Raw genomic sequence first — 17,046 nt, 5'->3', positions numbered from 1 at the left:
AAGGTATCAGTCAAGAAGACGTGAAAAAATCGAATTTTTGGGCCAAATAGTTTTTGTGAAATAGAATCATAAGTGTGTCATAGCAGTCGAGACACTGTGTGTCTACACAGGCGAGCAGTGTAGTGGAGACAAAATCGCGCACAGCGTGGAATGCGGGGTGCACGTGTCTGCAGCAGCGAAAGGGTTAATGCGGCCGTGGTGGCTTTACTTCATAAACTGCGCGTAAGTTTGCGAACTATACTATACTATGGCGCTACTTGGCACGTGCAACTGGCAACGCAGCAATCTCCCGCGTCTGGGCGGGCATGCGCGAGGCGCCAAGATAAAAGAATTGAACTATAGTGCCAGTAAACTACGGTTGCGCGTGCCTCATACTAGGCAGTGGCAAGCGAATAAATTTCACATAGATGTAACATGCATTCTTGAAAGTGAATTATAAAGGCCCTCTTGGAATGCGGTACTTATTTGTAGAAAAGAAAATGAAACTGAATTAAGGGTTTTGTAATACAATGTGGTTAGCATAACAAAATAACAAACACTGCTGAACCACTGAGGCTGGACACATCTGTAAAAACGACCTTCGGCGCAAAGCCATTGTTTGAGATTTAATTTAGTCCACGCGCTGACACGACATTGTTAACTTGTGTCTGTGTTGGCCACTTTGATGAAGTAATCTGCTTGTATTAGTTGGGAATGCCGACGACTGCGAATAAGCGAAGTTGTAAATACACAGAAGACTTGCAGAAAGAGTTCTCTTTTTTACAGTAGTGTTGAGCACCTTTTGGAGTATGGTGCAGTTCACTTTCGACGAGAAAAATACGGCGATCGAGAACTTGCAAGAGTTTGTGGACCTTCAAAGCGGTAAGTCAGAGCCAGAGTCTTAGATCTGTGGAGTGCACTTCTAAATTAATTCAAAAAGGATTTGAATAGAAGTATCGCTGCGGCAAAACTAAGTACTAGCAATTGTAAAGAGGTGATTGCGCTTTAGTCTTTAGACAGATTGAAGACAGAACTTAATAATGTCCCATTTATATGTACACGTACAGATATTTCAAATGCTAAAAACGTAAAAATATTTCCAATGCAAGCGCAGTACGTTCATCCTATCAGTGGAATTAATGTCAAAATATTAGATATCATCAATTTACCTCGCGAAACTGTAGTCATTATATATGATTCTTTAATAGACATTCTTGCAAAATATGATCTTCAAGAGAAAGTGACTGGAATTTGTGCTGATAACGCAAATAAAAATTTTGTTGTAGTTCAATGTGAAGGACGTTTTCTTCAAACTTCAAGAAGGCTTAGGAAGAAAAATAGCTGGTGTGAGGTGCTCAGCACACATTGCGTACAATAGTATACAAATATCGGTAGATTTGTTACTAGTGGACATCGAATATATTGTTGCATTATACATTCACAGTGTGTGTGCAAGCTCTCGAAGATTTTTGCGAAGAGGCGACGATTTAGTACAAAACTATTTTGCGACATAGTAAAACAAGATGGGTCACTCTTTTTCCAGCAGTTGAGAGAATCTTGCAAACATATGTACCACTGAAAGCTTACTTTTTATTTCAAGAAAAACGTTCAGCTGTACTACATGCATTCTTCTCTAATGAATGCTCAGAGCTGTGGCTGAAATTCGTACATATTCAAGCTGCATTATTTAACGATTCCATGAAAATGACTGAAGGAGTCAAAAATTAGCATTATGGATGTTTCTCATCTGTTTTTGTATCTGAAAATCATCTAGAAAAACCACCTCTGAGCATACGAAATAAGTTAAAAAACCTTGTGGAGAGCGGACAAGTCGATAGAAATTATTTTATTCGGTATATATGTTACTTCTATCACATCTGCATCCAGTACCTACAGAAATATATTCATCAGTACAACGAATTCGAAACATATAGTTGTAATGAGCTAAAACAATGCCTAAAATGGGCTGATGTGGAGTACACATAACAAAAGTTAATGGTGCAGATGCCTAAGACTGCAACGACAATAGCAGAAGCTAACATACTTGAGAAAGTTTGCTACATCTCACATTATGTGGATCACAATGTTCTGAATAGACGGGAAGAGATCAAGAACAGTACAGAGCAATGGTGGTTTAAGGTGTACAAAATCTTAACAAACCACACAAAATCTGTCTGGCTATCATCCAGCACCAACTCTGTTTACCAGGGATGAATGCACCTACTGAACAAGTATTTTCGTTGATGAAGGTCGTGTAGATTCGACGAAACCGTCACTTGAATTTGAAATGCTAAATGCAGTGCCTATTGTAAAATTTAACATGAGAAGTTGTGAAAATGTTTATAAATTTTAAATCAAAACGCAGAATTAATCAAAGAATGTCACTCTTGTCAGAAATATGAATTTAAAAATAAAATAATACATTAATAACTTACATTTCACTTCTAATTTCAGTGCAATGAAGACACTCAATCACCTATCCTCAGTCCCCACTCACACGCACAAAATGCCTCACAGTGATAAAGGTGGTCGCTTTAGGCTACAGGGTCCCACAGCCGATCGATTGATCACATGTGTCTATCGTATGGGCGACCGATGATACTGAAATCCATCAAGAAGAGTGGTTGGATAAAATACTGTAATAGTTTGACCAAGAATACTAAATTGTAGTGGATATGGCAAAAGGTCTATGTATTTAGGATTATCTCCCCTGGAGTCAATAATGTGCAATCACATGAGTGTATGGAAGAATTTTGTGATTTTATTGACGAATCAAGTACTCGCAATAAGTTATTCAGGAGACAAAGGAGAAATCCTGCAACTTGACATATGCTAAGTATGCAGTTCTCTACTGATGAGCTGACATCAGTCATCAAAGATAGCACTTATACTGCCTCAGCAATTGATCAAAAAACATATTCCACAATACAAAACATGCCTGACAATGCTGTTTGAAATCTATAATGGAATTTGGATGCATCAAGAGTTAGTCCCAAAATGGAAGACACAGATCATAGCCCTAAATTTTAAAAAAATGGAAGGAACCATTATTAGCCACTGCATACAGACTGACTTCACTGTCGTCACATATTGCTAAAACATTGGAAAAACTAATATAAAGGTAAATGGAATGGTGGGTAGAATTTTCATTCTTACCAGATGGATCACAATTCGGGTTCCGTAGAGGTAAAAGATGCAGGGACAACAGCATGTTAGTTGGCTTTGGTGAGATCAACTATAGAGCAGCAATATTTTAGGATATAGCAAAAGTGTATGATAATATTTAGACAAATATACTGTTTGATAAGTTGCTACATTTAGGACTCCACTAACGTTTGTAGAAGGTATTTCGTCATTAACCAATGAATGGACTCTATATATTAGAGAGAGTAAAACAGAAGGTGGTGAGCAACCTTATGTTATCGACAAAAGAACTGAGTCACTGACTTTGGGGCAATGGCCTGATGGTGACACTGGAGAAATCTTTGGTAGTCATTTTCACTAGGAATGGTTATGTACCAAGAAATTATTTAACACATATATATGATAAAATAATACAAGTTATAGCATTTATTTGGTTCTTTTGAATGACACTAGACAACAGATTTACTTGGACATTTCTTATTAATACCTGAATCATTCGATCCAGATTGAATTAAGGATATATGGACTACAAATCCACAACTTGCAAAATGTCGAGAAGCTGAGCAGATTACAGTATCACTGTATATGCACGTACTTAGGAGTGACGAAATCCTCACAGACAAATACACTACTAGTGGAGGCGTGAGAAATATCCTTCCAAATATGGAGGAAGAGTTTGTGGAACGATACAGAGTAGAGAAATTATTATGCTGACAGTTTTCAGTTCATCACATTCTATGACTGCACTGTCTTTTCCAGGAAATTGGGGCAGAAAGCCTTTTGATTTCATTTTGGCATGTACTGATTTGGAAAATAAGTGCAAAGATTTTCCCAAAAGTATAGAGTGACCTGCTTACCAATATGACTATTTCATCATCAGGAATCGCATCTCAATGGAAACGACAGAGGGAAAGTCTGATGTCTTGGAGACACTTACAGCAATGCAAAGACGAATGGAGGAAACAAGACAATGGGAAACCGACGTATTCGCAAATGGATCAAAGACAGCAGCAGAGGACAACACAGGATGTGCTATATTTAGTCCACAACTGCAGATAGTCAAAAATTTTAAATTACCAACTACTTCTATCTATTTGTCCAAAACAATCCCAATATTAAAGGCGATACAATGGTGTATGAATGAGAACTATACATCCTATGCAATATTATCAGACTGGAAAAGTCCCTTCAAGCAATATCAAATATAAAAGTCTCAAAAACCACCAATGAGTACCTACCTACTCCAAGTTCCTTATTGGTATTATGAATACCTCAAAAGACAGAAACAAATCGCCTTTACGTGGGTGAAAGCCCATTTTGGAATCCCAGGCAATGAAGGAGAGATCAACTGGCAAAACAGGCTATAAGCAACGGAACACCATTAGAAATAAAGCTCAACTATATGGACAACTTATTCAGAAACACACAATCGAATACTGACAGGAAACATGGATGCAGAGCTCACTACACAAAGGAGGCGACTGTCCACAAACAGAAATAGTACAGTCCGAGAGACATAATCTAAAGCGAGTTCTTGAAACTTTGTTAGTAGACTTTCTCGGGATAGTTTCCATCTATATTCAAGAGAGCTCCAGTATAGTTCCTACAGTATCTCTGAGACACTCCCATGGATAAATCAGCCCTGTAACCATTCATACCCTTCGTCTCTGTATACGTTCAACATCCCCTGTTAGCCCTGTTCAGTATGGATCCCAGGCATGAGCGATATTCTAGAACTGGTCACACGAGTGATTTGTAAGTATTCCCCTTTGTAGACTGAGTGCCTTCCCCAGTATTCTACCAACAAACGGAAGTCTAGCACTTGCTTTACCCATGCCTGAGCCTATGTAATTACTCCATTTCGTATTCCTACAATGACTGACACCCAGGTGTCTGTGTGAGTTGGCCGACCGCATCAGTGACTCATTGATATTATAGTCACAGGATATTATGTTTATTCGTTTTTGAAGTGCACAGTTTTACATTTCTGAACATTTAAGATATGTTGTCAATCTTTGCACACTTTGAAATCTTGTGCAGCTTTTTTCAGACAGTGTTTCGTTATAGATAACTGCATCAGCTGCAAAATGACCGAGGTTCCTGTTAGTATTAATACGATGATTGTAATAACACTACTCGGGGAGATACGACCATATGTTATTTCAATTCAGAAAATATACTGAGACGAGGAACAAGTTTCTAGCATTTCATATCAAGAGTAAAATCCTGCAAAAATTGCCAGTCTAGTCTGTGCTATATGATCCGAGGATTAAAACCTGCAAGAAGATAATCGTGTTTATATGTAATGGACAGATAAAGATATAAAGTTTAATAGTAAACTATGAGGGATAGGTAAAGCTTACCTACACGAAAGAATGTGGATAGTGAGTGAACAAAACTTTATTATTACGCAGCAATGACTGAATGGGGTAAAAAATACCATCTTTGGTTTGTTTACTTTTTCTCTAGCGTGTGTTATTTAGCTTTTGTGTGTTTGTAAACACGTGAGAATATTATGCAGATGAAACAGCATAACCTGTGGGGGAACTGAGTTTGACTTTTATGAAACCGTCGTAGACCACATGGCGCAGGGAATGTTAGAACGAGTGGTTCCGGCGTACGACAGTAGATTCGGGGAAAAATTATGTACTTTATTATTTCGTAATTTTGGATATTGTTGAGCGTAGTCTTCACACGTTTATATGAATTGCAGTAGTACATGTGACTTTTAAGATGAATAGCAGCTCAACTGTGAATACCTTCATTCGAGGGAAATGCATGTCAATGTGTCCAGAAAAAGAAATAAGGATGTGAGTTCGAACTAGAGTACCGAGCAATATCCTGTTCATAAATAATATCTTGAGTGACAATTTCTTTCCTGGAAACCCTCTGCTTTAGAGTTCAACCGCAACCTGTTTATGTGGCTACCTACTTTTACTCTCCTGTATGCTCATTGTACACCTGGCCCAGACATTGCGTCGGTCAGGCACCCATTTGTACCACACATGTAGAAAGGAAAAAGAATACAGTATACTGTTCTCTGATAATTATCAGAGTTTGCTATTTTAATAAGCGCCATCGTATTTTTTTCCCTTTTAGGCGAGAGCGAAATGGCTTGCTACATCAATTGGAAAGTGTGCAGATGGGGAAAAGTGAATCTGTAACTGGAAACAGAAGAACTATCAAGTCACGATGGCGAGCTGACTACAAACGCGTAATCAAAAGCTACAGTCGGCCAGCAGCTGGACACGGACCACCGGACCCCGACGATATCCGGCCCCCGCAGGTGCTGCTCCAGACTGTAAAATACCTCTTATCCGAGTAAGTCATCAGCAATGATGGTACGCAGCCGTAAGTCATTATTTGCACTACAACTTCTGGTAATGGGTATAACTTCCGTATTGGGCCTCCTTTCCATTTTTCGTAGTTTATATTCGACCCTACGTAGTACATAATATGCATCAAAATACGTGTTGTAGACTTGTTCCATTATCTAATATACGTTTTCATAATTTACCTTGTAGTGGTAATTTTATGACGAAAAGTGCGTTAAAATGTAGGCCACACTACAAGTGGGTCAGTCTATTACCACAAACTATATTTGTCTTTCACATTCGTTGCCTTCCACAACTCACGGTCATTGTATCACTTTTCAGCCTTTCCTGTACCGTGGGTATCGGTACAGATCTCTTTGTCACCATAAACGGTGCTTCATGTGTAGGCGAGAGGGGTATCCAGTGTACACTCTAGCTAGAGGTTTAGGTTAAGTTAAACGGTGATAATTGCTTGTGAATTCATGAAGCTAATAAATATGAAAACCAAATAAAGTTTATGCTAACAGATTGACCTGTAGCATAGCGTAATGTTTACATCTGCACGATATTTTAACGCATTTTGCCTTATTAAGAAAACCTATATTACATAATGGACTAGTCTTTGACATTTATTTGGATGCAAAGTCCATTACGTAACTTATGTTGTTGTTCTGGTCTTCAGTCCTGAGACTGGTTTGATGCAGCTCTCCATGCTACTCTATCCTGTGCAAGCTTCTTCGTCTTCCAGTACTTACTGCAACCTACATCCTTCTGAATCTGCTTAGTGTATTCATCTCTTGGTCTTCCTCTACGATTTTTACCCTCCTCGCTGCCCTCCAGTGCTAAATTTGTGATCCCTTGATGCCTCAGAACATGTCCTACCAACCGGTCCTTTCTTCTTGTCAGGTTGTGCCACAAACTCCCCTTCTCCCCAATTCTATTCAATACCTCCTCATTAGTTATGTGATCTACCCATCCAATCTTCAGCATTCTTCTGTAGCACCACATTTCGAAAGCTTCTATTCTCTTCTTGTCCAAACTATTTATCGTCAATGTTTCACTTCCATACATGGCTACACTCCATACAAATACTTTCAGAAACGACTTCCTGACATTTAACTCTATACTCAATGTTAACAAAGTTCTCTTCTTCAGAAACGCTTTCCTTGCCATTGCCAGTCTACATTTTATATCCTCTCTACTTCGACCATCATCAGTTATTTTGTTCCCCAAATAGCAAAACTCCTTCACTACTTTAAGTGTCTCATTTCCTAATCTAATTCCCTCAGCATCACCCGACTTAATTCGACTACATTCCATTATACCCTCCTTTCAGGATACTGTCCATTCCGTTCAACTGCTCTTCCAAGTCCTTTGCTGTCTCTGACGGAATTACAATGTCATCGGCGAACCTCAAAGTTTTATATCTTCTCCATGGATTTTAATACCTACTCGTAATTTTTCTTTTGTTTACTTTACTGCTTGCTCAATATACAGATTGAATAACATCGGGGAGAGGCTACAACCCTGTCTCACTCCCTTCCCAACCGCTGCTTCCCTCTCATGTCCCTCGACTCTTATAACTGCCATCTGGTTTCTGTACAAATTGTAAATAGCCTTGTACAAATGCTAGAAACGTAGGTTTGCCTTTCCTAAATCTTTCTTCTAAGATAAGTCGTAAGGTCAGTATTGCCTCCCGTGTTCCAATATTTCTACGGAATCCAAACTGATCTTCCCCAAGGTCAGCTTCTACTAGTTTTTCCATTCATCTGTAAAGAATTCGCATTAGTATTTTGCAGCCGTGGCTTATTAAACTGATTGTTTGGTAATTTTCACATCTGTCAACACCTGCTTTCTTTGGGATTGGAATTATTATATTCTTCTTGAAGTCTGAGGGTATTTCACCTGTCTCATACATCTTGCTCACCAGATGGTAGAGTTTTGTCAGGACTGGCTCTCCCAAGCCTGTCAGTAGTTCTAATGGAATGTTGTCTACTTCGGGGGCTTTGTTTTGACTCAGGTTTTTCAGTGCTCTGTCAAACTCTTCACGCAGTATTTTATCTCCCATTTCGTCTTCATCTACATTCTCTTCATTTCCAGAATATTGTCCTCAAGTACGTCGCCCTTGTATAGACCCTCTGTATACTCCTTCCACCTTTCTGCTTTTCCTTCTTTGCTTAGAACTGGGTTTCCATCTGAGCTCTTGATATGCAAGTGGTTCTCCTTTCTCCAAAGGTCTCTTTAATTTTCCTGTAGGCAGTTTCTATCTTACCGCTAGTGAGATAAGCCTCTACATCCTTACATTTGTCCTCTAGCCATCCCTGCTTAGCCATTTTGCACTTCCTGTCGATCTCATTTTTGAGACGTTTGTATTCCTTTTTGCCTGCTTCATTTACTGCGTTTTTATATTTTCTCCTTTCATCAATTAAATTCAATATTTCTTCTGATACCCAACGGTTTCTACTAGCCCTCGTCTTTTTACCTATTTGATCCTCTGCTGCCATCACTATTTTATCCCTCAAAGCTACCCATTTTTCTTCTACTGTATTTGTTCCCCCATTCCTGTCAATTGTTCCCTTATGCTCTCCCTGAAACTCTGTACAACCTCTGGTTCTTTCAGTTTATCCAGGTCCCATCTCCTTAAATTCCCACCTTTTTGCAGTTTCTTCAATTTTAATCTACAGTTCATAACCAATAGATTGTGGTCAGAGTCCACACCTGCCCCTGGAAATGTCTTACAATTTAAAATCTGGTTCCTAAATCTCTGTCTTACCATTATATAATCTATCTGATACCTTTTAGTATCTCCAGCGTTCTTCCATGTATACAACCTTCTTTCATGATTCTTGAACCAAGTGTTAGCTGTGATTAAGTTATGCTCTGCGCAAAATTCTACAAGACGGCTTCCTCTTTCATTTCTTAGCCCCAATCCATATTCAGCTACTATGTTTCCTTCTCTCCCTTTTCCTACTCTCGAATTCCAGTCACCCATGACTATAAAATTTTTGTCTCCCTTCACTATCTGAATAATTTCTTTTATCTCATCATACATTTCATCAATTTCTTCATCATCTGCACAGCTAGTTGGCATATAAACTTGTACTACTGTAGTAGGCGTGGGCTTCATGTCTATCTTGGCCACAATAATGTGTTCCCGATGCTGTTTGTAGTAGCTTACCCATACTCCTAATTTTTATTCATTATTAAACCTACTCCAGCATTACCCCTATTTGATTTTGTATTTATAACCCTCTATTCACCTGACCAAAAGTCTTGCCACCGAACTTCACTAATTCCCACTATATCTAACTTTAACCTGTCCATTTCCCTTTTTAAATTTTCTAACCTACCTGCCCGATTAAGGGATCTGACATTCCACGCTCCGATCTGTAAAACGCCAGTTTTCTTTCTCCTGATAACGACGTCCTCTTGAGTAGTCCCTGCCCAGAGATCCGAATGGGGAACTATTTTACCTCCGGAATATTTTACCCAATAGGACGCAATCATCATTTAATCGTACAGTAAAGCTGTGTGCCCTCGGGAAAAATTACGGCTGTTGTTTCCCCTTGCTTCAGCCATTCGCAGTACCAGCACAGCAAGGCCACTTTAATAATAATAATGAATAATGAATAAAAAAATAGGAGTGCGGGTAGGCTACTACAAACAGCATAGTGAACACATTATTGTGGCCAAGATATACACATGAAGCCGATGCCTACTGCAGTAGTACAAGTTTATATGCCAATTAGATCTGCAGATGACGAAGAGACTGATGAAATGTATGATGGCATAAAAGAAATTATTCAGGTAGTGAAGGGAGATGAAAATTTAATAGTCATGGGTGACTGGAATTCTACAGTAGGGAAAGGAAGAGAAAAAAACGTAGTAGGTGAATATGGATTGGGAGTAAGAAATGAAAGAGGAAGCCACCTGGTAGAATTTTGCACAGAGCATAACTTAATCATAGCTAACACTTGGTACAAGAATCATAAAAGAAGGTAGTATACATGGAAGAAGCCTGGAGATACTGGAAGGTTTGAGATAGAATATATAATGATAAGACAGAGGTTTAGGAACCAGGTTTGAAATTGTAGGACATTTCCAGGGGCAGATGTGGACTCTGACCACAATCTATTGGTTATGAACTGTAGATTAAAACTGAAGAAACTGCAAAAAGGTGGGAATTTAAGGGGATGGGACCTTTATAATCTGACTAAACCAGGGGTTGTACAGTGTTTCAGGGAGAGCATAAGGGAACGATTGACAGGAATGGGGGAAAGATATACAGTACAAGAAGAATGGGTAGTTTTGAGGGATGAAGTAGTGAAGGCATGGAAACCCAGTTCTAAGCAAAGAGGAGAAAGCAGAAAGGTGGAAGGAGTATATAGAGGGTCTACACAAGGGCGACGTACTTAAGGACAATGTAGATGAAGATGAAATGGGAGATATGATACTGCGTGAAGAGTTTGACAGAGCACTGAAAGACCTAAGTCGAAACAAGTCCCCAGGAGTAGACAACGTTCCATTAGAACTACTGACAGCCTTGGGAGAGCCAGTCCTGACAAAACTCTACCATCTGGTGAGCAAGATGTATGAGACAGGTGAAATACCCTCAGCTGCAAAATACACAGCTGCAAAATACTAACGTGAATTCTTTACAGACGAATGGAAAAACTGATAGAAGCCAACATCGGGGAAGCTCAGTTTGGATTCCGTAGAAATGTTGGAACACGGGAGGCAATACTGACACTACGACTTATCTTAGAAGATAGATTAAGAAAAGGCAAACATCTTTAGACAATGTTGACTGGAATACTCTCTTTCAAAAACTGAAGGTGGCAGGGGTAAAATACAGGGAGCGAAAGGCTATTTACAATTTGTACAGAAACCAGAAGGCAGTTATAAGAGTTGAGGGACATGAAAGGGAAGCAGTGTTTGGGAAGGGAATGAGACAGGTTGTAGCCTATCCCCAATGTTATTCAACCTGTATATTGAGCAAGTAGTAAAGGAAACAAAAGAAAAATTCGGAGTAGATTTCAAAATCCATGGAGAAGATATAAAAACTTTGTGGTTCACTGATGACATTGTAATTCTGTCAGAGACAGTAGAGGACCTGGAAGAGCAGTTGAACAGAATGGACAGTGTTTTGAAAGGAGGGTATAAGATGAACATCAACAAAAGCAAAACGAGAATAATGGAATGTAGTCAAATTAAGTCGGGTGATGCTGCGGGAATTAGATTAGGAAATGATACACTTAAAGTAGTAAAGGAGTTTTGCTATTTGGGGAGCAAAACAAGTGATGGCGGTCGAAGTGGAGATGATATAAAATGTAGATGCAATTGCAAGGAATGCGTTTCTGAAGAAGAGAAATTTGTTAACATCGAGTATTGATTTAAGTGTCAGGAAGTCGTTTCTGAGAGTATTTGTATGGGGTGTAGCCATGTATGGAAGTGAAACATGGACAATAAATAGTTTGGACAAGAAGAGAATAGAAGCTTTCGAAATGTGGTGCTACAGAAGAATGCTGAAGATTAGATGGGTAGATCACATAACTAATGAGGAGGTATTGAATAGAATTGGGGAGAAGAGAAATTTGTGACACAACTTGTCTAGAAAAAGGGATCGGTTGGTAGGACATGTTCTGAGGCATTTAGTATTGGAGGGCAGCGTAGAGGGTAAAAATCGTAGAGGGAGACCAAGAGATGAATACACTAAGCAGATTCATAAGGATGTAGGTTGCAGTAGGTACTGGGAGATGAAGAAGCTTGCACAGCATAGAGTAGCATGGAATGCTGCATCAAACCAGTCTCTGTACTGAAGACAACAACAACAACAACAACAGGCCTAGATGCATTGAAACAGTGCGTATTGGGAAGAGTATCTCCCTACACCAACATAATGAATGAGTCATTTCCAGTGGGGAACTTTCCATTATATCTTAAACAGTCAAGAGTTATGCCTCTGTTTCAGGAAAAGTAAAACAATAGGCAGAAAACTACAGGCCTGTTTCTCTGCCCTCATCATTTTTAAACCCAATAATCCATTTACCGTATCCACGAAATTGATTTCTCGGCAGAACAGAGCCTCAAGTTCAGTTCTACATGAGAAACAGGCCACTGCACTCAGGACTGCACCTCTTGCCAATAACTGAACGCCGGCAACTGGCTGCCTATCTCTATAACTCTTCAATCGAGTTCAGTGCTCTGTCATTCGACATTGCACCAGACACCAGTGTCTCTGAACTGAGTATCCCAGCATCACATTCTCAGGTCTGTTAATCCTCCCGACTTCCTTCTCTGCCAGGCCCTGTCCGACACCCACCTCCGCCTCTGCCTCAGGTACCTGATTCCCCTCACCACCTCCTCTCTGCAGCCTCTGTCCAGATCCACCCGTCCATGTCGCTGTGTGCCGTACGCAGTCCCACTGCCTTCAGCCTGAGTGGGCACACTGGTTCTGAGTCTCTTCTCCGTGTATCCGCTGCCTCTCTCGCAGCTATCAGCCACTTTTTGCCAAATTTTCACCCCATTTTGCACCTCCCCTCTCCCTGTGTCCACACCCATTCCATCTTGTACGATTCCTCTCCACACTCGAGTTGCAGAACTGGCAGAATGTAGTTGGCCAAGCCCAGACAGTGACTCTGTGAACATACAAAGGTGGTTTGATAATTCTGATAAATTTCCGTGAAACAACGGAACATGTTTATTGTGTATCATTGTTGGTAAGCGTTATTATCCCAAGGCTCATATAAAGAATTTCAACAATGTACGGCTTACAGTTCATTGATGACAGCTATCTGAATTCATCAATGTGTCAACAGCAATTGAAAATGGAGAAAATCAAATTACGTGCTGTTATTACAGTTTTTCTGGTGAAGGGTTGAAGTGCCACACAAATCAAAACAGAATTGCATGTATTTCATATGGACTCAAACCGCCATTGGAGACCATTTAATTTTGGATAAAAAAATGTAATACGATTGGACGAGCACTGAAGACGAAGCTCGTTCCGGCCATTCGGTCGGGGTCACCACAAAGCCTTCAAAACCGATGGTACGGTAATCTGAGACCGCTGAATAAGAATTTGTGAGATCGCTGAGACTGTAGGCATCTCAACTGAGCTAATGCATTAATTCCAGCATGGAGAATGACCTATATGAAACCTGTGAGTGACGTGGGTGCCACAGTTGCTTACAGTTGACCAAAAGCACATCCAGTACAACATTTGAACACAATGTCTTTTGATGTTTAATATAATCTGCAATACTTTTTGCACTGGTTTGTGACTGTTGATGAAACCTGGATCCGCCATTATATACTTGAGTCAAAACAATGGACAAAGGCTGATGAAAGTGCACTGAAGAAGGCTAAGACCATTTTGTCAGCTGGTAAGGAGATGGTCACTGTTTTTTAAGGAATAGTCCTCATAGAATACTAGAAAAAGGGGAGACCCATAACTGGACACTATTCTGTTTCATTGTTGGATCATTTGAAACTTGTGTTGGCTAAAAAAATACGAAGAGAGGCACACAAAAAAGTGCTGGTTCACCAGGATAATGCACCATCCCTCACATCAGTAATAACAATAGCGAAAGTGCTGAGCTTTGAAGCTGTTCAGCATCCACCCTATTCACCAGACTTAGCCCCAAGTGACTTTTGCCATTCCATAACTTGAAGCTTCGGCTTCTTTGGGAAGAAATTTTCATCAAATGGGGAAGTGATAGTTCAACAGAACCTACATTTCCGGCTGGATGAAAAAGCTGGAGGATTGCTGGACCAATTGTATATCCTTTAAAGAAGACTATGTTGAGAAGCAAGGTGAGTTGTTTATGAAACAAACATTTTTCTTTTTTTTTACCAGTATTATCAGACCACCATTGTATATAAAAATCATCATCTGATGTAGTTGGCTGCAGTTGACCACTATAAGAGCTTCATTGTTTTGTTTCTCACGAGAGAAATCAGTGATCGGATGCTATTGTGGTGTTCACCAAGTTTCTTTTTTCTCCCAACTTTATTGGTGTTTGGTCATTGCCTTACAGCCATCCCTCTGTACACCAGTTTGGTTGACAACTTTCCGTATTGATAATCTGTCTTGCCATAAAGTGACAAAGCATGCACTGCCTGAGTGTGTCGACTGAATGAACAGTACTCACTAACTGCATTGTCTCATTCACGATTGCAAACCCATTGCTTCTTATCATACTGTTCTAAGAGTGCAGGTTTACTTTAACCTCTGTCACACAGGTTGCAGTATGTAGTGACTTTCTGTGGTTGAAGCAAGATCGGGTTAGAGATTACCAACCAAACATAAACTGTGCAAGTCACAAGTTAGCTGCACATACTCTCTCTCTCTCTCTCTCTCTCTCTCTCTCTCTCTCTCTTTTAAACAGTTTATATTGTTAATGTCCTAGATGAAACTAACATGTGTTTATTTTTGAGCAATGCGATCATTGGCAGTGCCGCTCAATAAACATCTCACCCGTGTAAACTTTCAGAGTTGTTCCCAGCCAGAGCCTGCCTTGGAATGAAGTGTACGACTTTGTGTTCGACCGCCTGCGTGCTGTGAGGCAGGATTTGGTAATACAAGGCACGCCATCTGTGGAATCGGTGGAGATACTGGAGCCGATTGCGAGATTTCTGGCATACGCCGGATATAGGTACGTAGCACACAGCAGAGCGTGCCTTCATTGTTCATCCTCTTTACAGTTTTCTATGCGGATATTGGCTCGAGAAGATTATAGCGTTGTCAAAAAAAGCTGTTTATTCTTTTCGAGGATAGCCTATATGGAAAAGGGAACTTGGCTTCCCAGTGTGGGCAATCCCACATGTTGCAGAGGTTGTTTTGACTGCACTGCAGAAATTTTGCTGGGAAGCCCTTACGCACCATCTGTACAGTCTTGTTCACTCCAACAAATATTTTTCTGTGAAGTCATGGATTGTCTTGTCTCACATTGGCGTAAATGTGTTAACAGATATGGAAATTATTTTTTAAATAATAAAAAGTTTACTTTAAACAATCAAAAATCCTGGAGTGTAACAATATTATGAGAAGAAAAGTTGTTACTCACTAAATAGTGAAGATGCTGAGTCACAAATAGGCACAACAAAAAGACTCTCACAATTATAGCTTATTGCCATTAAGGCCTTCGTCAACAATAGACAAACATACGCACACGCAAACACACTCATGCAAACGTAGGGTGAGTTGAGTTTGCGTGAGTGTGTTTGCAAACTCAACTCACACTGTGTTTGCATAAGTGTGTTTGCCTGTGCGTATGTTTGTCTATTGTTGACAAAGACCTTAATGACGGTAAGGTATAATTGTGAGAGTCTTTTTGTTGTGCCTGTCAGCTACTCAGCATCTCCACTATATGGTTAGTAGCAACTTTCCTTCTCATAATATTGAAACAGTTAATTTATTTTTTTCCATCTGTCCCTCTTTTATTTGACTGCCCCTTATATATTCACTAAAGATAATTCTCATAGATAAACTGTTGCTGCTTGAGGAGAATAATGATTCCCACAGTTTCAACATTGGAAAAAGAAAGACCGTTATTACTCATTACCAAAGCTGTTATTGTCTCAGAAAGGAGTACAGTACAATATTTTCTGTTCCATAGACAACCATTTATTAAAAAGCGATAGTATGTACAGCAGTTTAAAGAAAGCAGCTTTATATCTATTATTAGGAAGTAGAGTTATGTCAAAGACTAATATGTTTATTCTTGTAAAATTTTTGCTCCACTGTGAGATTTACAAAAACGGTAATGTACCAGCTCCTAAATATATTGTGGATATGTAGCCTCGTTTCACACATTTTCTTTAAAAATTGTGAAAGTGCTGTATGGAACACACAGCTAACTAACTGCAACTGGTTGCAGATATTTGTGTATTTATGCTGACACATGTCCTAGGAATGCACCAGATGAGGAAGGGATCCAGTACTGGTATCATAGTACCTGAAAAAAGGATCAAAAAACTTCTCCTATCCTTTCTAATTAGGCCGATTCAAGGCTTCCTGGAGGAATATAATGTTAGTATCCCTTCTGAAACTCGGGAAGGATGTCACATTGCCAAGTAGTCACCGTAGTAGAAGTTGTGTTCGACTAGCACATGATCCAGCACTTAGAATTGTAGGAACTGCGTAGTAACTTTTTTGGCAGGTTTGGAAGTACTGTTCGACCCTCGATAGTCTCACACTGCGAGAAGTGGGAATACAATGATAGTCCTTCGTCCATGGATGGCACCATGTAGGTATCTTCTTCAAGCTGTGACTGACATTATTCAGAGGCGTAATGTCGTCTGAAGGCTCCACAAATGGAACATCTGAGGCTCTCTCTGGGTACTTGTACGTCCTTCCTTTCTCGACGCTTTTTTAGACATTCATTAGGTGATGCTCCTTTGGTCTGATTTGAGCAGGAGAATGGTATCCCTCAGAAATCTTGTTAAGTGTGACTGTTAGATACAGCAGTTGATGACATTCCACCCATACTTAATCCTTCCATTCATTGTTCAATGCTTGTTGACAACTTTACGATATCTTGACCCTTACCCGATCACATGACAACTACTCGTCGGTCACAACTGACGATACTGACTATAAGGTGGT

General features: G+C 39.8%; 1 protein-coding gene across 1 annotated transcript in view; it reads left to right on the top strand.

Moving 5' to 3' along the window:
• The first annotated feature begins 5,573 nt into the window (after window positions 1–5,573).
• The window catches only part of LOC124719004 (SAC3 domain-containing protein 1), a 45,480-nt gene continuing 34,007 nt past the window's right edge, over window positions 5,574–17,046 (top strand). Inside the window, exons 1-3 of the mRNA XM_047244675.1 lie at window positions 5,574–5,933; window positions 6,223–6,444; window positions 14,933–15,094. Of these exons, the coding sequence (XP_047100631.1) occupies window positions 5,857–5,933; window positions 6,223–6,444; window positions 14,933–15,094 (461 nt within the window). The 5' untranslated portion in view covers window positions 5,574–5,856. The remainder of the gene's footprint in view (window positions 5,934–6,222; window positions 6,445–14,932; window positions 15,095–17,046) is intronic.

The sequence above is a fragment of the Schistocerca piceifrons genome, chromosome 10 (assembly GCF_021461385.2).
Source record: "Schistocerca piceifrons isolate TAMUIC-IGC-003096 chromosome 10, iqSchPice1.1, whole genome shotgun sequence".
NCBI classification, from domain to species: domain Eukaryota; kingdom Metazoa; phylum Arthropoda; class Insecta; order Orthoptera; family Acrididae; genus Schistocerca; species Schistocerca piceifrons.
The sequence above is the reverse complement of the archived record's forward strand: the minus strand, read 5'-3'. Positions and strand labels throughout refer to the sequence as shown.